Genomic DNA, 23,027 nt, shown 5'->3' with positions numbered 1-23,027 from the left:
ATATGTCTTTGATATCCAATTTTTCCGCTGGATATCAACACATTTGTAAAATTTGATAAACAAGCCAATTGATTCAAACGCGCCTTGCATTAGAACAATATCAGAATAAAGCCTATTAAAAAGAGGAAAAAGAATTAAAAAAAGGAAAAAGAATTAAAAAGAGGAAAAAGGAAAATTAAAAAAAGGAAAATTAAAAAGAAGAAAAAGGAGCTTACCATATTTGCAAGTTCATTTATAAGGAAGGCGCCTAGTGTTGCCTCTTCGTGATTATCTTGGATATCAATGTTGATAACATGCACCGGTTTTGTGAATTCACTTTCTTGTGATTCCAGGTCTAGAAAAGAGGTTCTTTGAGGTTGACAAGAACTGGCATATAAAGTTGCAAGTACGTCCTGGAGCAAACGTAAAAGTACCAAGACATGGTTCAAGTACCAAGAAACATTAAAATAAAAATAATTTTGTCTCCTGGACCTAATTTACGTCTGTTTTTACGTGAAAACTGCAGAATCCAAGATATTTCTTCTGGTTGTCTCAAAATTGTGAAGTTTTTAGGGAAGTATCCCATTTTCGTCAGTGTTGCTATGTTAAACGCTGAAAATAAATAACCGACACTAACTAGTTAAATTTAACCATGGTTTTCCTCCCTATAAATTCAAAAACTCGTAATCTATTGATTCCCAGTGACAAACACACCTTAAAAATTAAAAAAATTTTACGCTATTTGTTTGCCATTTCTTTTTAGTTTATTTGATTCTATGGTTTACCCGATTTTTTTTTCCAATTTAGCACTCACTATCACCAAAACTGTGCAACTTCATTTGAAGGTCTTTTTTTTATTAAGAATAGAATTCCACATTTTTTCAATTTTTAAGAAATATATGGTAGCACAAATCTCCGTTTAGCCGACTTAAAAATCGCAGTTCTTTCTCGTTGTCCTTGATACTTTATTAAAAGCTAAAATCAAGTACTTTTCTAAATGCTACTCCAACCCAATATCAACCAATATTTAGCAGGTTTCAAGAAAAAAAAATTTCTATTAGTTTTTTTTCACTCTTTAAAAATTTCACAAATTTTTATTGAGCACCATGGAAAAATAGGCTATTTTTTTCATCCCTCCATGCATAGGTGTTTAGGCAGCGTGTAGCAACTTGGCTAAATGAAAAAAAGACTGTCAGCCCGACAAAACAGTGGTTTCATATTGATATTACCTAACGGAAGCTACTTAAAGGTTCATTGAAGACATTTTGATTCTTATCACAGTAAGTGCTATTCAACACTAAATACATATATTTATTAAACTATTGGAAAGTAAAAATCACGAAGATCTTAAAGTACCATGGGTATCATATTACATGAGAATATTAAAAATAGTTACTTAAAAGAATGTAAAAGGCTGTTGAAGAATGGATTGTATTCTAAATATGACTTTAATAATTAACTTAATAGGATGCATAGTTGCTACTACAATTACTAACAACTCACCACAGCACCAAGCCATCTGAGGCCAACACAGCTACACACGCTCATCCTCCATCCCAATCGAAGGAAAGCCTACCCCTTTACACCCTCCCCGGAAGTTTTCATTTCCCTTAAATCTTTCTTCAATGACTTCCTCCCACCTCAACCGCGGACAATCTGATTTGCGTTTAGCCCTAGACGGTCGGCCGAAAAGGGCAATCTTTAGCAATCTGTCATTGACAGATTAAAATGGTATTAAATAATTAAATTTAGTTTTTTATTTTGATTGGTGTGTGTTAAGGAAGGAGTTGAGTGTTAAGGTAGTGATAGCAAGGTACATGATGTTGTAATTAAGTTTTGTTTTTTGAGCCCCTTCTGAGGTTAGTGTTAATTATCATTATTTTTCTTCTTTTGTGGATTTGTTTGGTTATCCCTCCTCCATATGATACTGTGGAATTTGGGAGGGGGGAAGTTTTTATTTTAAGTTTTTTTGTCAATAGTTGATATAAAATTAAATAAACATCGATATTCAAATTTGATTGGTTGAACTGGTTGAATCAGAACAAACACGATCATACATCTTAAAAACAAGGAGAAATCAGGAATATTTCTTTAGAAATCAACAGATTGCTAATGTTGGAAAGTTCAAAGATGAAAAACATTGTCAGAGTTTGCTAATTATCTTTGCTTATTTATTCTCCCTGTGCAACGTGGCAACACTGGCGAAAACGTGACGCTACACTAGAGATTTGTGGATTGAAATAACTAGAGGGGCCGGGACATGTAGCTTTTTTGGGCACCAATTTCAGCAGCTCAGTGGGCAAACGATAGAAGCCAAAAAACATTGCCCTTTGGATGGCATTTTTCAAAACTAAACATCAAGGGCACCATTAGTCAACTGCCGGCTATCTATAGTTGCATGATTGACCTCAATTTATTATTTAGTTCATGTGTTATTATTATTAATGTCTTTTATTATTAAGATTTGTATTGTTTTAAAAATTTTATTTAATTAAAAATTTATTTCATTTTGTAAATTGGCCCCAAAAACTAGAAAAGTTTTCAAAGTCAAATCAGTACCGTTTTCTTTGTAAATTGGCACCAATTTGGTAAATCTATTCCAAAAAAAATTACATGTGCCAAGCCCTTAAAATTAAAATCTTAGAAAATAAGGGTTTTCAGGTATGAATAAAGATACGCTGGGTCCCAGGGAGTAGAAATATCTTTATTTTAGTATTGTTTGTACTTCAAGCTTTTGGGCCACAATTACCTGTCCATGGCTAGTGCCAGCATTAAAGGGACAATGGCGTTGTGTAAAATCGCAGGCATAATATGATGATATCAAACTAATACATACAATTTTCAAACTGTAAACAGTTTCAGTGAAAAAATCTAATACTCGATGCTTAATAAACATACTTAATACTTAGTTACTAACATGCTCATCGTTCCCACAAATTCCCAGATTCGGCGCCTGTAAACAGCCACATGTAGTATTTAGTACACAATCTCAAAGTGGAAGTTATTTAGCCAGTATTACCCTATTGCAAATAGTGTGTCGGGAATTTCTGAAGAATCATGGAGCGAAAACTCCCCCATTTTGTGAGAAAATAACTTCCCAACACAAAAATTTCCTACTGCATAAAGACCCAAATTATATTCAGTGACTCCTTAAAAGACTTAAATAAAATGTTTATGTTCCTACAGATTTTATGTAAACCACTGCTATTGCCCTATTAGCCAATATGAAACCACTATTACACCTTTAACTTGTAACTGTATTAAACTTTCTGGGCATACTAGATACCTTTTCAGGTCCATGTAGGTCTGTCAGGTATGTTGGTAGAGGCTGGTCTGGCAGCCCCAGCCTTTCAGAAGATGACAAACGCTGGTCAAGCTCCAAGAAGTGATTCACAAATGAGGGCTCCAAACTGACATTTCCCCATTGATATTGGAAATATTTAAGCGCAATATATTTAACTATATTCATAGAACTTTCTGGACAGAAAAGAGATGGGTTAAAGTGTTCCCGACTCAAAATATTTGTTCAGAGAAATTAATTTAAAAAACGTCGAAATAATAACCATAAAAACTTATTTTATTTTAGAGAGTTTATTTAATTCTAGTTTATAATTGAATATTTCAGGAAGAGTGATAAAATGTAGGTTGAGTAAAAAGTAGACAGCCTGCTTCACACTTTAGGGTGCCCTAGAAACAAACGGTTCTACTAGGAAACTGTGGATGAAGAGTGACCTTATCAATGGAAGACAAAATTATCATAACACATTTTTTTTATTAAAATATATGCAACGATAAAATCCGTTTTCTTACAAAGATTTTGAATGTGGGTGACTTCTTAAGAAGGATGGTCAAGCATGTGCTTTGTTCACCAGGGTAATACTGTCGAACCGTTCGTCAAAGACCGTCAAAAGATGAATCATTCAAAGCTAAGTTTAAAGACACGTTGCCCTTTTAACTCACAGGAAAGATGAAGCCACGGCAAAGTGCTCATTTTAAGTATTTTGTCCCGACTTAAAACTATTGCCTCCTTTGACATAGAAGAATACAAATGTCTATCAATCCAGAATGCAGAATACAATATGGGGCTGGGGAACAATCTTAAGCAGTTTCATAGGAAGCTGAACTTAGATCTAAAGAGAATGGGACTTATTCCCTTCCCTTATTTTAGATTATGTTTCATTTTGAAAAGTCAACAGACCTAAATGAACGCTTTTTCTCTAAGCATTGTTATGAAAAATGTGTGCTGTTTTGAGCTGAAAATAAGATTTAATTCGAAAACAAGTTAACGTGTAAAGACTACAAGAGGTGTATCCAGAGCCCTTCCTAGGGGAGGGGGGACCGGAGCAGTTGCCCTGGGCACTATAGCTTGGGAGCCGAAATTGGGAAATTGGCAACTTTGCTTCAATTTTCACTTTGATTTTGCTCTTTTTTTTACATCTGAGTCTGGAGGGGGTACTTTAATTAATGTTTTCCTGGGCACCACCAACCCAAGGAACGGCTCAGGGCGTATCTGAGCCCTCCTTTCCAGCCCTTGCTCCTCAAGCTAAAGTTTTTAACCCTATGATGCCTCAAGTATAGAAGGGTTCATTGATGCAAAAATTCCCATAAACAGTAAAATTTCTAGTTAATCTTAATAAGAAAGTAATCCATATTCAAAACTTCCAACAAACTACATTTGTTACACTGAAAAACTTTCAATAAAAGTAGTGAAGCACTTATGAAACTTTAGCGTAAAGAGGGACAATTTTTTTATTGATTTAGTTAGGAGGTTATTAACCTGTGATTTTGAACTCACTGTTTATGGTAAATAAGCACAAAAAGAATGTTAATCAATAAAACAGACACTTTGTGTTTAGCCTATGGCTGTACTCAGGCATTAGGGCTTGGATGGAGTACGATTGAACTATAGGTTCATCTTCGAAAACAGAGCCAAAAAAGAATTCTAAATTAGACAGGAGACTCACATTCTATAACTTGATCATAAACTCGTTCTTCGCAGGTGATGACGATGTCAAACTTGTCTTTTTCATTCTGAAATCTTTCGGGACATTCCTTTATTCTTCTGTTTCTGTCCAACATATTTAATATTCCATTGCGGGTATATCTATAGAACTTGAGTCAAGGAAAAGTTGATGGTAAAAACCGAAATGACAACAAAATTAAATAAACAAACACGATTGCGATAAAAATAAATAAATAATGATGTTCTAGATCAAAATCTGTACATCTTCAAAAAGAAAACATAGCAAAAACCCAGAAATATGCCTTAGAAAATTGATTTCTCTAAATTGAGAAATAACCGAATTTTAACTTGATACATTCCTAGAGTCTGAAAAAAAAAATATAAATCAAAGTCACATTCTTGTGCAGCTCCAGTTACTGAACTTCCATGAATACAAACTGGATGAATCAATTTTGCCTCAATGAGTTTCTCAAATCTAAATGAAAAAAACTTATAATTCAAATTAACATCTTTCTAGTATCCCTATCCTGATGAATGTCTAATAAGGCCACTGAAAGGGGAGCATCGTTAAGAGGAGTGCTACTACAAAAGGAGCACTGTCATACGCAGAACATCTACAAATAATTTCCAGAAGTTTCCTGGAAATTTCTTTCATGCTAAAATCTGTTAAAAGGTAAATAGAATAGATACGTTAAAAAAAATGTTTAAAAATAAACATTTCCGTTTCTAAAACTGGAAAAAAATATCCATGCAAGTATATCTCAAAATAGGGTGAAGTGGGTGAATCTCAGCCAAAATACGAGGCTTTCCTGGATTCTCATTCGAATTATCAAGGAATTTTTCTTTTTTGTTATCGCCCCCCCCCCCTGAAAAATTTTCTGCTTACGAACCTGTTAGCCTTGTACATGAATCACATAAGAAGCTGCTCTGTTAATTTAAAACAAAAAAATTGTCTTTTTTACTTTAGTTCTCTGAATTTTGTCTTGAAATGTTACAAGAAATAAACATTTTCGAACTCCTAATAGCCAACACGGCAAACACCACCAGCTGAAAACCAAAACTTTTTTCCCGAGGAATGCCCCTGATAGTATCTAGCAATGTCCAAGATCTATGTAAGGAAAATCTCAATGATCAAAAAATCCCAGGATACGAAAGATTAGTAATACATCCATCCGTAATGTAAATTTAGTAAACTCAATATGCAATCCCAAAACGTTCCAGCGTAGGGCTGTCTTTGGGATTTGAGCAGTATCTATGATCCACTTACGAAAATTAAACATTAAAAAAAAAAATCCCGAATAATTTTAATATATATGTTGTTACGGTTACACCAACAGATCGTACCTAACGTTTCCAAATTTTTGAAATAATTGTCAAAAAAGTTTTTCTGAGCTATGCTCAAAGCGAGCATCAGTAAGGCGATAAATGTTCAATTGCACCTCACCTCAATCCTCCTGATCTAAGTTACTCTGCCAATTATCCCTTTGAGAACAGCTTAGAAAACTTTTTTTGGCTCTTACTTTAAAAGCGTGAAAATGTCACATGAGCTTTAGGCATAACAGTTATATATATATATATATATATATATATATATATATATATATATATATATATATATATATATATATATATATATATATATATATATATATATATATATATATATATATATATATATATATATATATATATATATATATATATATATATATATATATATATATATATATATATATAGTTTAATTATGTTGACATTTGCTAACACCCCCGCTCAGAACTGAAATTTCAAGATCTCTAAGGAAGTCCCAAGGAATGGCAGGCCTCTTTAGGAAAAGTGGGAAGTCTTCCCATTTCGCCACCATCAGAGGGCCAGATCTAGGGGAGGCTAGAGTGGACAACTACCCCGAGCGGCGGCAAAACAAGCTTAAATTGTAATATTTTGGGGGGGAAATGGTAATATTTAAAGTATCGATGGTACAGCAATGGGCGACAAATTTTACATTTAGCCCCTACCCCTGAGTAAAAAACTACCTCTGGCTCAGAGCCATCGTCAGGTATTTCAACATGGTTGGAACAAGATTTTACACTTTAGGCAAATAATGAAAATTTAATGTTTTTTTTTTCTTTTGGTATCGATCAAAGCTGAAAAGCGGGATATACAAGAATAATTAGGTACTGCCTGATGAAGCTGAGATATAGTCAATTAATCCCTGGAGGAAGTCCAGATTTTATGGTTTCTATTGTTTAGATTTTCTTTAACCTAGATTGCATTTAAAATCAAGTTGGTATATTTTTTCCTATTAAAAGTTATATTTAATATTTGCTCAAGGGTAAGCAGAGAAAAGGTTTTTGTTCTGCCCTAGATCTGATCTTTGAATTTACCCTACAGATAGAAATAAAGAAGTCATAACTGAAAGGGTAAGCTGACGAACTTTAGCAGAGGGACAATATTTTATTTATAAATTATTTGCTTGCCTAAGAAATAGTTATTTATACTTATTTTATTAGCTGGACAACACTTGCACAGAGTCCTAACATAGGAATAGGCCTTAAAATATACTGCTTTTCTTATTTCTGTTTTATAATATATACTTTTTTTTCAAAATTGCAGTCTTTTTTAAATCTATATCATTCAATAAACATGGCATGAACAAAATTATTAAAAATGAGCAATGTAATACTAGAAAATGTAGTTGACAATTAGGTTGACAACCTAACTGACAATTAGAACGATAAACACCAAAAATAAAACCGTCTCTATGAAAGAAGCATTCACGAGAAGAAAGCATTTTGGCATCATCTTGCTACCCTAATACGTTAATAGGCCAATTACATTTATAGCTTGACTTCTATATATGGTTTTCTATGTCATCCTACGGTTGAAAGCTCAGCAAGACCCAAAAACTGAGAAGTACTGTGGATGATTACAATTTCTCGTCTTCTACCTCAAAAACAGAGTTCAATTTTGTAAGATTTGATACTAGCTCAGAGGATTCTACAAACAGATTTAATTAGCTGGAGGGGGGGTGATATTACTATAGCACTTCCTATTATGTTAAACTAATCCACTTAATCAGCTTATATCATCTCATTGTTTCTAATAGTAAAAAGTCAGTCATAATCACCATCTTACTGTGCTTCTCGTATTGATAAGTGTCGTATTGTTTATCCATTGAAACTCCAATAAAGTAGTCCCTGCCCCCTATTTTTAAAAGCCTCCAATTCAGGTCATTTCAGAAATGATGAAATTTGGTTTCATTTTGCGTTAGTTTTTTAGAAAGTGAATTGGTTTTTATAAATTTGAAATCTTCTAGGACTATGTATCCCTCCAAAAAGACACGATGGCTTACTTTTTTAGAAAAAATTTTTGTTTTCTTCTATAGGACAGTTTTAAAATACAAGCGAAATCGTTTGTCCAGTCAGGAGTTAGAATTTGTAATAACGCTATTCATAATAGCGAGAAATTTGAAAGGAGCATCTATAAAGTTCCAGGCCTAAAGAACTTTAGCTATAAATACTAAAATAGGGAATACTATACTATCCCCCACTACTCCTTCATTGTTCTGAGAACGCAGACAGATCTCTGAACCAGTCTAAGGCCTTACAAAATTATATACCGTTTCTAAAGGTAAGTTTAAAAATTGCTTTGTTTCCAATTTCTCCTGCTACTCGCGAATTCTTCTAAAAACTTTGAAACACCACATGAAAGTCAATGTGAAAATAGAATTAGAAAATTCGCCTACTTAGCCAGTTCAATGGGGTTCCAAAAATTTCATGTTTTCTTCCTGTGAAATTTCCGCAAAATATTTTGTTATAGATTTTAAGAGCAGAGGAAAAATAATTCTAAAATTTTTAGATGGCGTGCATGCTGCAGGATTTTTTTTTAGAAGATTTTTAACTCCCCTCTGAAAAGTATTGTCAGCGTATCTTTACCATATGTTTTTGGTTTAGTGTCTCTTTATGCTCTATTTTTCAACTGTCTTTATTTGCAAAATATATGCTTTAACCGGGTCAATATTATTTTCTTAAACCAAATATCAGTTAAAGAAGGCTTGAAATGACCAATTTACCTGAAAATTACGATTACCAGTCTGTGAATACCAATAAATACTTGGGAAACCAAACACGTCATTTTGATTTGGCATAGAATCAAGAGTTCTCTTCGGGGGAGAAGTGACAACTTTTAAAAAAGTGCAAAAAATGAGCTAACTATATTGACATGAGGAATTACATGAACAATCTTGCAACCTGGAGGTAAGGAGCATCCCTATCTCTTTCATTCCTGAGTGCAGAGCAAAATACGTATTTAAAGTAAGCGAAATTTTCCTTCCCCCAATATTTTTTCAGACTTTCCGCCTGTTGTTTAGTTTTTAGATTCTAAAAAAATAGAGTTCCCCACTTCCCAATGCAAGTAATCCACATGGAATTAGCAGAAACCCATAAAAACACACATATAAGAAATTTTTACTTTAGAATCAGGCTGATAGGCAGTTACGCAATACAAAAAGGGTTATTTTAGGGCATATAATTTACAATGAGTCCTCTGAGAAGAGAATCCTTTTTCGAATCTACTTTCTATATTTTAAGACTATGTTCTAAAAAGTATGGATTCCCTTCCTTTTGCTCTAATTTAATGCGCATATTTGAGGCTTGGTTTTCAATAAGAAATCAATAAAAAAGGTTAGCATATTCATTAATCAAAGAACAGGCTTTTTTAAATATATGTTTTTATAATAATTTACTTTATTTATATATTATAAATATTATCTATTTATTACTATACTGCTATTGATATTATTTTAGCCACTGTAACCTCTTGATACCGAATATTGGTGAAGGCATTAAAACACAAATAAGAAGAGGCTTAGTTCGTCTTCTTTTCGTACCATTTGTTGACTTTTATATTTGCCCACATCCACCTCCTGTAGTGATAGTTTATTCGTTGCATTTTGTTGTCGGGTAGTTTTCTATATGTAGCACTTGATAGCCGAAAGCAGAACACAGTTCTTCCTAACTTTGCATAGTAATTTACCAAAACTGCGCCACCGTCGTAGACTTTTGCTAAATTTAACGTAAAACGGCAAACTTCGTCAAGCAAAACAGACCAAGAGGCGTTACTCTTTGAATTATGGCCGATACATCTGACAGAAAGCGAAATTCCCAAAATCTCAATAGAAAATTTCTTGGAACAGAATAAATTTTTGGAATAAATATCTAAAATTGAACACCAACATTATTTCCAAAAAATCGACTCGTATCGGAACATACATTTAATAGTCTTAATTCCCAAGCAGTTACTTATTCAGATATTGTACTTAAACCATGCTTTACGTTGATTAAATTTTATATAGATTTAAGTTAGACAAGGCCATTTTAAGTCATTTTTGATAAGGCTATTTTAATAGCCATAAATACCCATATTAGATAAGGCTGTTTTAAGTTATTGGTTTCAGCTGACGTAAAAGAAACCATCCTTTTTTCAACTCTGATCCAAGTCAGAATTAAACCGAATATGAAACATAATGTCAAGCAATGTTACATAATCGTGGGACAAAGTCAAATGATATCACGTACTCAACGATGAGATTGGATATTACTCCTTGCTACGCGGCAAATTTTCAATATTTTCAGACGTACGCAATGAGCGGCCTCGATCAGCTCTCAACCTATCACCAATAGAACCCTGTTCCTTAAGAGCTTCACCAAATCAGGGGCAAAAAACCAATAGAGAGAAAAAACTCAATGAAAAAAAAACAACAAACGAGGCTGTGGCCCGTAGAAAGAAAAGATGAAAAATTTAAAACAACGTGGATATTTCGCCTGTACCAAAACAAGGCGTCTTCAGTACAAGAGAAACATATTTGTTTTTTTTTTTAAGTTTTATTTATTTTTTGCTTCAGTTTGTTTTTTTATCTTGTTCTTCTTGTGTATCTCTTGTGCTGAAAACGCCTTGTTTTGATACATGCAAAATATCCGCGTTTTTTTATATTTTTTATCTTTTCACTCCACTGGCCGCAGTCTCATTTGTCGTTTTTTTCTCATTGAGTTTTTTTTCTCTATTGGTGGTTTTTGTCATGGCTGGCCAGTTCTGCTTAAGATCTTCCATAAATCAGGGGCAGATCCAGGCCCCCCCCCCCAAGATTATTCTGCTGACCTTATCCAGTTTTTTTCTTTTTCATTTTTTAAGTCTTTTTTTAAATAAACATGTCAATTTAGTTAATTATTTGCGACCTTGTCACGCACCCCCCCCCCCAGATTTTGCTCTAGATCTGCCTTTGTATCAAATCAATTTATTATTGGTAGTTTTAGTATGACAACATTAAAATGGCGCATGTAAGATCTCTGTTTTCCAGTAGTTGAGCGTTCATTTTCAAAACAAAATTCCTTTCACTCTGCTTTTTCTTTGGTTGTAGATTTGTTCACACTTGAATCTCCATTGATTTAACTCTATAATCCTGAAAAGAAAAATCCGAATTAACCAATTAAAAAAAAAAGAATAGAAATTTCATTTTAAAATGACAAGGTGACTTTTTTTTCGCGAAAAATGATCTATGTAAGGAAAATCCAAATGATAAAAAAAAAAACTACAGATTAGTAATACCATCCATAGATAATGCACATTTAGTAAACTCAATATGCTATCCCAAAACTTCCCTACATAGGGCTGTCTTTGGAAATTGAGCAGTATCCTTGATCCACTTACGAAAAGATCAAGATTAAAAAAAAAAAAAAAAATCCTGGAATACTGAATAGTTTTAATATATATGTCGTCACAGTTACACCAACAGATTGTAACAAAAGTTTTCAATTTGTTTAATAATCGTCAAAATTTTTTTGCTGAGCTGCACTCAAAGCGAGCATCAGTAAGGCGATAAATGTTCAGTTGCACCTCAATCCTCCTGATCTAAATTACTCCAATAATTGTTCCTTTGAGAATAGCTTAGAAAACACTTTTTGTCTTTTACTTGAAAAATGTGAAAAAGTCAAACATGACCTATAAGCATAACAGTGACGATATATACACTTAGTATGCTTTTAGTTTAATTATTTGAATTTTAGTTATTGTTTAACATATTTAACCTATATTTCCTAATGCCCCTGCTCAGAACTATAATGTCAAGATCTTTAAGGAATTTTCAGAGATTGGGAGCTCTCTGTCCTAATATTAACTAAACTAAAATATTTGAAAGGGGGGGGGGGTCAGCAGGATTTTCAAATCCTGAAGCAGGATTCAGGATTTTCTATGGACTAAATGGCCTCAAAACCTGACCATAATTGTACGGTAAAAATATCATAACTGCTTAGGTATTCGTTAAAATGCTGTTCCTTTTGAAGACAACTTCAAGAAAGGGTGATCACTTTGCACAGGAAAAGAGGAATCAACCACGACTCAGATTTTATATAGGAGCCTGGGTTCCTAAAAACTAAAAAAAAAAATTAACAAAAGGACAACAAAAATTGAAAAAAAAAATCTTTTTTTATCAACCATAAAACTTATCCAAACAATTTAGTGACACCAAATGTAAGACGACTCATCTAGTTTTATACGTACGGTTCTATCACTCACTGAAAGCCCTTTTTGAACCAAACAAACGAATTTGAGTGACAAAAATCCCAGGATCCAAGAAGCTAATATTGTCTCTCTGTCTTTATTTAATATTTCTCTGGTATAATAATGGATTATTCTACCCTCCAAAAGACCAAAATGTGCATCAATACACTTTTAGGTAATGAGCATTTTTATCAGGATTGTTCTCACTTTTCAATGTGAATCTTTATTAGGCATATTTAGGGTTTTCCATTTCCTCAATTTGATTAACCATAACACGTTCTCAGTAAAATGGATTTGAGTAAATATTTTGTTTAGTTCACCAGAACATGCGTACAAAAAGGCTTTATCATTCCCTGACTCATTAAAAATTTGGTGTTGACGCCATCTATCAAAATGAAACATTAAGTTAAGATTACTGAAAACAATACTTAGTCAGGAAAACCATTTGAAAATAAAAGAGGATCATGAGAATAGAAGGACCAATTACCCTTTTTTGATGTTCAAAACATAAGGAAAATTCTTTTGAGACAAAATTTGTTTTAATAGGAGAATAGGATGATGCTAGGTCATAGCTTTCCCATACTTTGACTTTTATGTTAGTAGGGAAGTATAAAACCGAATAAGGCAATTTTAAGGAATTATAACGTGCCGCCAATTTTTGGACAGACTATATTTTCACCGTTGTCACGTTCACATTCCTAAAATAATCACCAAAAATCGTTTGCGAGGTTGTCTGAAGAGGAGGATCAGCAGAATAGTGTAGATCAATAGGGTCAAAGTGTGGATGAATGTAAATCCCCCCCCTCTGAAAACAGATAAGCAAAGATTTATTTGACCTTTAAGGTTGACAATGACAATCAGTGAAGGGTGACAATCAATGAAGCTTTTATGTTTGTCTAACTTGTAGCCAATATATCTAATAGAATGCCAATATAGCTATTAAAAATGCATATCGTCTGTTCATTCGTTATTTGATTGCACAAGTATGAGCAGCAAATGCGCCAAATCACGAAATTTATACGGTAGAATCTTTTCAAGTTTTTGAAACAAAAACGCACAGGGAGGACAACATTTTCAATGAAAAAATAAAGACATTTTTCAAAATTTAAAAGTGGAGATAAGATGAAAAATCTAGGAGAGCAATTGTCTCCTCTCCCAAATTGTTCCTCTGATTTGACGACTAATAATAGAGGTTTTTAATAACAATAATACACCCCTGAAACGTTACTAATGATTGACATTAAGTCGTTTATGCCAGTAACTAATGAGAGAGGATCACGGAAAAAAATTAGCAGATGTAACAAAGGGGAACTTTAAAGCATAGTAATCAGTTTGTCTTTTGTCAGGAAAAATGAATGCACACCGTCATATGATAGAACATAAGCTCATCATTTCAGTTACTTATATTGTTTACACAAGGAATTTGGATTTTTTGCTAATGAAAAACTTCTACTAAATCAATAAGCTGAAATTCTCTTATAAGTTGTCAAAACCTCGAAACATGCAGATTAAGGAAAACTTTACTAACTTTGGTAAATCTTTGTGGATACGCTAAAAGTTTGAATTAGAAAGAAGTTTTAGACAAAGAGAAGTTTGAGAGCATTTTTCTGCATTTTTAGAATAAAACTTGAAGTACGAAACGGGCATCTTCAACAAAAAATAGTTTGACCCCGCTTTGTATGTTTAAGAGATTGAGTATGTCCATCCGATGGAAGAATCTTGTACCAAAGATGTTACTATAAAATCGTCAGTGAGCTCATAAGAGAATGGCTTGACGTCCTGGATTTCATGGGGATCAGACCTCCCTTCTCTAATAAATTTTAACAGATTAACCTCCAAAAACTAAAACAATATTACTAGTCCAATAATAATTACCCCGTTGTTTAAAACCCCGGGTCCCCTTAAAATCCCCCTCCTCTTCCCACACTTGAATACGGATTCGTGCCAGGCTGGGACTGCATTATACAAATGATATACCTATGGAGATCTCTTCGGTGGTAGCTAGATTACTCAGAATCAGAAAAAGGCGCATTTATATTCCACTTTTTCCTGAGAGCGTCCTTTGGCTAATCCTGGAGGACACCCCACCCACGCCCGCGTGCAGAGAGCTCCATTTTAAGGGGTAAACTTTTTTTCACAAATAGCTTTAAACACAACGGATTGAGTAGGATTGCTGATTAATAGATACATACCGATTTGAAAAAATTGTTGAATGAGGAACTGGATTTTTTCTCTATTGTATACTGTAAATTCGTCAAGAAACACTTTTAAAATCATTTTCTTATCATTCACCAAAATTATAATGTAGTCATATTCTGTATTTTTTAGTAAGTGTTGTTCATTGAATTAAACTAACTCCTTATAATTATTAGTTGTAAGTGATTTTTATCAACTGCAAGGTCAAATAGAAATTAATAAGAAAACTTTAACATTCACTTATGATAATAACAAAGATGTATTTACCCACCATCTTATAAAACCTATAAAAATAAACACAAAGTTATTTAAGTAGATACCACGAAATTGCCATCAAATGGGAATATTAACCTCAAACTTGAGGAAAAAAGATGAGATCTCGATGGATGTGCTACTTATATAGAAAGCCTTCAATTAGAATAAAAAAAAAAAAAAAAAAAAAAAAAAAATTCTGAATATGTCAGGGACAATACTTAGAATATGTAATTTGGCTCATAAAAGAATTCGCTGAAATACTCATTAGCAAAATTTTGAGTTTAGGAAAGTGCATTTTTTATGATTAGAATGGCAGAAAAGTTCAGTGTTCACAATGTTCACTGTGATTTTAGAAAGAATAAAAGACCAGGAAGTCCAAATGTGGACCCAGGCAGTTAAACCATCTGAAACATTGAAGTTTTATTCCCAAGTAAAAGAGATATTTGGATTTGAATATTATTTTAAACTAGGATTACCGGGGGAGACATTGAGGACTTGGTTTCGGATCCGAGCCAATTGTCTGCCACTAAAAAATAGAAAGAGTATTTGAAAGAAAAAGGGTGGCCCCAGATGCAAATGCAGATTACTCTTGCCCCAGATGTAACCTAGGTATTGAGGATGTGGCCCATATTCTCACCGAGTGCCAGCAACTTTCTCTTTTAAGGTAAATTTATTTTTAGGGTGGTAATTTGGTGTCCCCGGGGAGCCTTAAAACGACTGTGAAAAGGACAATCAGGCAGTTATGTAAATATGTAAATGAAGCGTTGACATCAATGAGTGAAACTTGATATTTATGTTATGTTTCTTGTGGAGTGTAATTATGAATACTGTTCTGTATGGCCTGTTTTTTGGCTTATAATAAAATTATTATTATTATTATCAATGTCGCTACTTTCCTAGCTGAAATAAGATCTTTGCATCCCGAATCGGGTAGAAAGAGGTGATAAAAACGATTTAATGGGGATTGGACCTACATGGCAGGAGCAAAGAACAAAACATTGATCAAATTAGGATAGAAAAGCAGCGTGCGCAGCTGCGTTGGCCTCGGACGCCTTGGCGCAGCAATGAGTTGTTAGTAGTAGTTGCTTTTTATTCCATTCTAGAACGAATACTCTATTCTTAATCTAGTATTTTCGTTCTTTTTAAATATGCAGATGAACGAAACTGACAAAATAATTGTCAAGAGAAAAGGGGTATGGCGGCTCACTAAGTCCGTTTTTAGGCTTAAATGTCAACGTTTAATACATTTTATATTGCTCTTATTTTATTTTTACAGAATTGGGATAGGTCTTTGAAGTTCTTGGAGGGACATTTTATTGTACCTAGGCATGCTGTTTACCTTACGTTTCAAACAATGTTCTCACTGTCAGACAGAAATGACAAAGTTATAATTTTTATTTACTAATAACAAAAGAAACAAAATGAGAAAACGGCATACCCTACTGCCATCTAGAGTTAACTATCATAGATGGCGTTGTAAAAAGATAAATAAAAATATGTACTTTTTCTATCTGTCACGCATTCCATATTTTGTTTTATTCCATCATTTCAAACACAACTTCATCCATTTTCTTTTAATAGCTTCTTGTCTTCACTTTTGTTTGCAGGGAAAGCTAAAACTCTCCAAAAGCTACAACAGAGTAACAAAATAAATTCGTATCCGATCTGAAAATCTGGAAATAAATCCTAAGTATCTCGAAACTTGGCATCTGAAAGCAGTAACTGCTACTGTAAAAAATCTAAAACGAGAGAAAAAGATTAATTACCCACTCCCATTCCATTGGTTATTCAGTTTCTAAATTTGGTTTTTATGGGAAGTTCTTCCTTCGAAAGCTAAATATGTTACAACTGGAAACTGAAAAAACAACAACTATATAAGACATTCCAATTTTAAAACCCAATGCCACAGATCCCAATTTTAACACGCATTTCAGAGAAGTACTGTAACTTAACAGGCAGAATTAATGTACTTCAGTAACTTAAACTTGTAAAACTTGGCAGAAATTCGAAATCCCAATTCCTGCATACAAGAACGCATTAGCATAAGGCACTTGCGTCTATCGGTGAACCTTGAATTAATAAACCTGTTGAGCAGATTTTATATTTCTGAATGACTTATTTTAAACAAGTCCGGATTAAGCTATGTGACTTATTAAATAATTAAATCAATATATATAACTTTCTCGACAATAAAACAAAATGAGGCAATATTTAAAAACACATAAAGAAAGAAAAACGAGCAAAAATGGGGTTTTTATAAGCCAAATGAAAATACTGAAAAAACAAAGCGAATATTTTGAGAGGACAAACGCCTCTCTTCTTCCGTGCGAAACGAAACGATGTATCCAAGGAAAGTGCATAAGAGAAAAAAAAACAACAAAAAACAAACGCGGAATTTCAATGTTAAAAGAACAAAAAAAAAAAAGAAAAAACTAACAACTTAAAAGATGAATAAAATTTAATAAAAGCCCAAAATTAAAAGAATTAAAAACCAAATTCCTAACAACCATGAAAGCGAGTTATTCGCCAATATCCGCGATTTGCACAAAATCCAAGAAATATGAACTGCCATCGACGGATACTAGCGAACAACTCTAGTATCCGTCGATGGCAGTTCATATTTTTTTGTATTTTTTGTAAATCGCGGATATTGGCGAATAACTCGCTTTTATGGTTGTTAGGTATTTGGTTTTAATTCTTTTAATTTTTGGCTTTTATTGAATTTTATTCATCTTTCAAGTTTTTAGTTTTTTCTTTGGTTTTTTGCACATTGACTTTCCACGTTTGTTTTTCTCTTCGGCACTTTCCTTGGATACATCATTTCGTTTCGTGCTGAAGAAGAGAGGCGTTTGTCCTCTCGAAATATTCGCTTTTTTTTCAATATTTTCATTTGGCCTATAAAAACCCCATTTTTGCTCGTTTTTCTTTCTTTATGTGATGTCAGGCCAATGTGGTTTAAGAAATTATCATATTTAAAAACTATCACTATGTCCTTTCTGTGCCACATCCTATCCTATTAATATAGCCCTGATTACAGTGTAATCTTTACAGAGGTTTCTCAATGGTCACTAGAAAATAATGATTTTACATAAGTGGAACTTATTAAATGGTTATATCAGCTTGTTTTCTGTAGTAGATATACACGATTTTAGAACATTTCAACTTCACAAGACATTTGAAAGACACGTCGCCGGTGCGAGACCACGCGATCGTCTATAGTTATTCAGTTACCAAGAGACGAACCGAAGCCCAATTGGTCTTGATGTAATAAAAGCACCCCTTCCATGAAGTTGGGGCTATTTCACAAGTTTCATAATCTTTTGCCTCGTCTTAGCGCTTAATTCTGCTTGTTGTGATATAAATTCAACCTCTTTTTTTAATATAATATCTGTTAAGACATATTTTTACTGTATCACGTGCCATTTCCAGGTCAGTCAAATGGAAAGAAGCAGACATATCACGTTATGAATGACAGCGAGCTTGAGTCATCGCCTGTAAAAATGTCTTTGATTTTCATGCCTGAACTCTTTCCTTTAAAGCTTCACCACTTGGTTTTGGATCGTTTTGCAAACACCAGAGACTGCTTCGGAGAGTTTTAAGGAATTTAATGACGTTTTTAAGAAAGTACATATCACCAGGGCTTCACAATTCAAAGGAGAATTTCAACTTATTGACTTCACCGTGGCAAAAATTTCCAAATCAAATGGCGCACGCAAACAGTTAAAGAACTTCATCTTCCTTCCAATTATAATGTGCAACCAGTTGACTTCTTCTCACGCGGAACACCACGTCTTCTCCACTTAATTGTAACATCCTTTTTTATTTTTCGCTTTTTGCATGGAACAAATCGTGGGCCAATTCTTGCCAAGTCTCCTATGGTCTCAAAATTAGATATACTGAAGATTAGAATTTGTCTAGTTTCATTTCAATCTATCAACAAAAGACGTCGGCACTTCCTGGATGAATTTTGCTCCCATTATAGATGTTTCCTTTTTGTATCTCGAAAGTAAGTTCAAGGTCAATGCGTTACTCCCTATTTTAGCCCTCGTGACCATATTAAATATATCTGTACCACTCTCACCAACTGGGCAATCATCAGTAAAAACTACTGCTATCAAATGACGAGTTTCAGTACGAGTTCGGCAGATTGTATCAGCAATTAATATATGATGACTCTTCCCACTGCAGTCATTCAAAATATTTGACATATTTTTTTTCCCAAACTGAGATTTATTCCCAATATTCCTGAACTCAATATTCTTCCATTGTTAAGAATTAAAAATCCTTGCACAGCTCTGATTCAAACAAGGTGCAGCATGTCCACTATTTGAAATAAGTACTTCACAAGTTTCGATTTTAGACGTTTGAATGGCAATATTAGCCTTAGTTTTGTAATTAGTTAGCTCATTAACCCCAATAAATAAAATTTAGCTAATATGAAGAATTTTACTGATTAGTATTTAACCCATAAGCACCATTCCCAAAATAATCACTACCTACAGTCGAAGAGGGAGGGGGGGGTTACAACATTTTAATTATAGAACTATTGCACGGATCCTACTCAAGATCCTTTACTATTAATGATAGAATGAATATTATAGAAACCTATAACAACAGATAAAATTTTAATCAATTTAGTCAGTTTTAAACCCAGAAATATTAATCAACGGAAGAAAAGCTAGAATAAATGGTAGCAAAAACATACAAATAAATACTGCTACTAGTAACAACTCAGAGCAGCACCAAGCCACCTGAGGTCACCACAGCTGCGTATGCTCCTCCTCCGTCTCAATCTATTCAAACTTCCTAACTTACATCCTCCCAAGAAGTTTAAATTTCATTCAAAACCTTTTTTATGACCTCTTCTCACCAAATTCAATCACCACTTGCTTTTCGTTTGGCCCGAGATGGTTGGGTGACAAGAACAATCTTTGGCATTCTGTCACCTTTTATTGGCAGAACATGTCCTGGCCATCTCAACCTTTTTCTCATTATAGCCCTTCAAAGTGAGATTGAACCCCATTTTTGGCACAGCTTAGTCTAAATCTACACACACAAAAAAAGAATTAGTTGTTTGTAATAAATACTGACCATGATAATGGTATAATGCCCAAAATATTTGGAATTTTTTTCTATTTCAATCACTGTCTTAATTAAAACGTACATCTATTTTTTCTGTAATTTCATTTTACTTCAAAATGAAAGGAATCAGGACCGAAGAAATAATTTGCGCGTAAGCTACAGGTGGCAAAAGACCAATGTTAATTTTTCAGATTTCACTAAAAAACATAGTAACACAGTAATCCCACGGTGGTCCTCAGAAAATTTTAATAAAAGCAAATCAATTCCGAAATCGTTTCGAAACTTTCATATGAATATGCGCAATGAACCGAACTACGCCAAATGGTTAAATTTTCGAACTTCAAACCATGTTCTAAGAAATTAACATTTTTATTAGAAAAAAATAGAATTTTTAGAAAATCAGCTATATAGTAATTTTATTAGCTTTTTGCTTCCTTTCAACAATTATTTTATCATTATTTTTTTTTGTAACTTTTATGATTTTTCTTGAAATGTCTTTTTTGAAATTTTGTGCATTGCTGCCTCTTTTTTTTATGGCGAAAAATGCAGGCTCGACAATGTTTTCTTGGGGAAAAGGTTTTCAAAATAGAACTTTAACTCAAAAATAGAACATTAACTTCAAAATCTTATTTTGCCAAAACTAAATTCTAGAAGATAATTTCTTAAACCACATTGGCCGGCCATGTAAGAAAAGGAAACGATCAAAAATGGGATTTTTAAGACCAAACGAGAAGGCCAATCGTCATGTTTATGGGGAACATTCTACCAGTGTAGTTACGATATTCATATCTCTTGCAAGAAAAAAAAAAAAGCTAATTTGATTAATCAACAGTATTTTCTCCATAATTGTAAAAAGAACCGTATTTTACCCAAGTCAATGCGACCTTTACTTCACTTAAACACAAGTAACGAACGGCAATTTACAGAACGTATAGGGTTTGGCATTTTAAATCATGTTATTAGGGATTACAAAAGCAAGCGCTACCGGTTAAATCAGGATATTTTCAGGCTAGAGCGAGAAATGTTATGCACGCTTTCTTATGTTGATTTTCATCAAATTAAGGCTATTGCTGAAAATTCTTTTCAGCATTATTTGAGCATTTCTAGACAAAAACTTTCTGAGAAACTCCACCATTTAAGATTGAAAAAATTCAATAATAATCCACCTTTTGTCCCAAAAGTATCTCCTGGTCCTGCTGTGATAAATCTCAGCTCCAAATCCTTTAAAACGGAGCAAAATCAGGTTCTATCGAAAGGATTGAAATTTTCAATAGCCCCCTCAAAAATACCTTAGTGAAATTATTGGTTTTTTCTTCGGCACTTTCCTTGAATATGTTATTTCGTTTCGCTCTGAAGAAGAGAGTCGGTTGTCCTCTTGAAATATGTTTTTTTTTATTCAGTATTTTCGTTTGCCCTTAAAAAACCCATTTTTGATCTTTTGCTTTCCTTACATAAGTTCTAGAAGATACCATAAAACTAAAAACTCACTGCAGCATCAAGCAGCCAAACCTTGATGCTGCAAACTTTCCTCTTCCACTCCAATCAATTTAAATCTTTACATTTTAACCTTCCTGATAAGTTCCCATTTCCTTTAAATTCTTCTTCATTACCTCTTTCAACCCCTTTCAGAACCCCATTTTTGATCTTTTGCTTTTCTTACATAAGTTCTAGAAGATGCCATTAAAACTAAAAACTCACTACAGTATCAAGCCGCCAAACCTTGATGCTGCACACTTTCCTCCTCCACTCCAATCAATTTAAATATTTACATTTCACCCTTCCTGATAAGTTCCCATTTCCTTTAAATTCTTCTTCATTACCTCTTTCAACCCCTCTCAGGGACAACCTGCTCTTCACTTTCCCTCAAATGGATAACCAAAAGGAACATTCTTTGGCAAGCTGTCATCGTTCATCCATAAAACATGGCTTAGCCATCTCAACCTTTCTTCCATTATAGGCCCAGAAAGTGGGACAGAAATGAAATATTCGTTCTGGTTGTTAGTTAACACAGGGTCAGTGAAACGGGTACCGAAAACGGTCCGTAGACACTTCCTTTTGAACGTATTTAACAAATATTCCTCTGCCTTTCCAAGCACCATGCAAGATTTACAGAGCATATATTTTTACTTGAGATTGTGGGGAATTAGAAATTGATTTTTTTGCTTGCATAGCAATTAAATTACCTGGGGGGAGCGGTGAATTACTTTTATAATTGGAAATTTAAAAAGTTACCTTTTGAATACTTGGAATCACATAGGAAATAATGAGTTAGGATTTTCAATCAATCACAAACCAAGCATTGTTTATCTTTTATGTCGAATCCTTTCATTTGTTAACAGAGGGGTTATTATTCTATTAGTATACACGGTCTTGAGATTCGCATATGATGAATCATTATTCTTCATTAAGATATTTTACTTGGGAATGGTTATTCATTAAAAAAAAAAAAATCGATAAAACTATTTAAAGAAAAAATACAAATAATAATTGTGGAAGAAGAGGAAATAGATTATTAAGATAGGTAATAGATTACCTATCTTATAGATTATAGGTAATAGATTATTATCTAAATCGTTTTTCCCTTGTTTATTGTGTTGATAAAAGAAAGAACAAAAAAAAAACACAAAAATGAAATCAGCTTTTAAGACTCAATTGACTATGAGATATTTACTAAATACTAAAATTATTTGAAACCTTTAAACATACATTTTGGTCTGTATAGAATGCCATGCACACTCCAACAGCACAAATAAGAGGATTAACAAAGATGAGGGATGCTTCATACTTACCCCTGCTTGCGATGTTTAAGTTGCATTTTATTAGTCTTTACCCATGAAACATACAAGTTTCTGGAAGTGAATCTAACATTTTTTGCCTTATTATTTCACTAAGGGTATTTAATATTAATGCATAATTATTTCTACATAGTTCACTGCCTTATATAGAGGTTTCAATATTTTCGTTTTATTTACAGATGAAATGAATTGTCGTCTTTGAAAT

The 23,027-nt window shown here is 33.3% G+C and overlaps 1 protein-coding gene across 1 annotated transcript in view; it reads right to left on the bottom strand.

Annotated features, from left to right (window-relative positions):
- The window catches only part of Ssu72 (Ssu72 CTD phosphatase), a 62,122-nt gene that overhangs the window by 11,250 nt on the left and 27,845 nt on the right, over positions 1 to 23,027 (bottom strand). The window contains exons 3-4 of the mRNA XM_089088464.1: positions 4,944 to 5,083; positions 216 to 334 (exon numbers count right to left, since the gene is read on the bottom strand). Of these exons, the coding sequence (XP_088944590.1) occupies positions 216 to 334; positions 4,944 to 5,083 (259 nt within the window). The remainder of the gene's footprint in view (positions 1 to 215; positions 335 to 4,943; positions 5,084 to 23,027) is intronic.

This window comes from Artemia sp. Qi Xiang Cuo, chromosome 1 (genome assembly GCF_049724085.1).
Source record: "Artemia sp. Qi Xiang Cuo chromosome 1, ASM4972408v1, whole genome shotgun sequence".
In the NCBI taxonomy this organism is placed as follows: domain Eukaryota; kingdom Metazoa; phylum Arthropoda; class Branchiopoda; order Anostraca; family Artemiidae; genus Artemia; species Artemia sp. Qi Xiang Cuo.
Note: the sequence above shows the minus strand (reverse complement) of the source record. Positions and strands in the feature narration are given on the sequence as shown.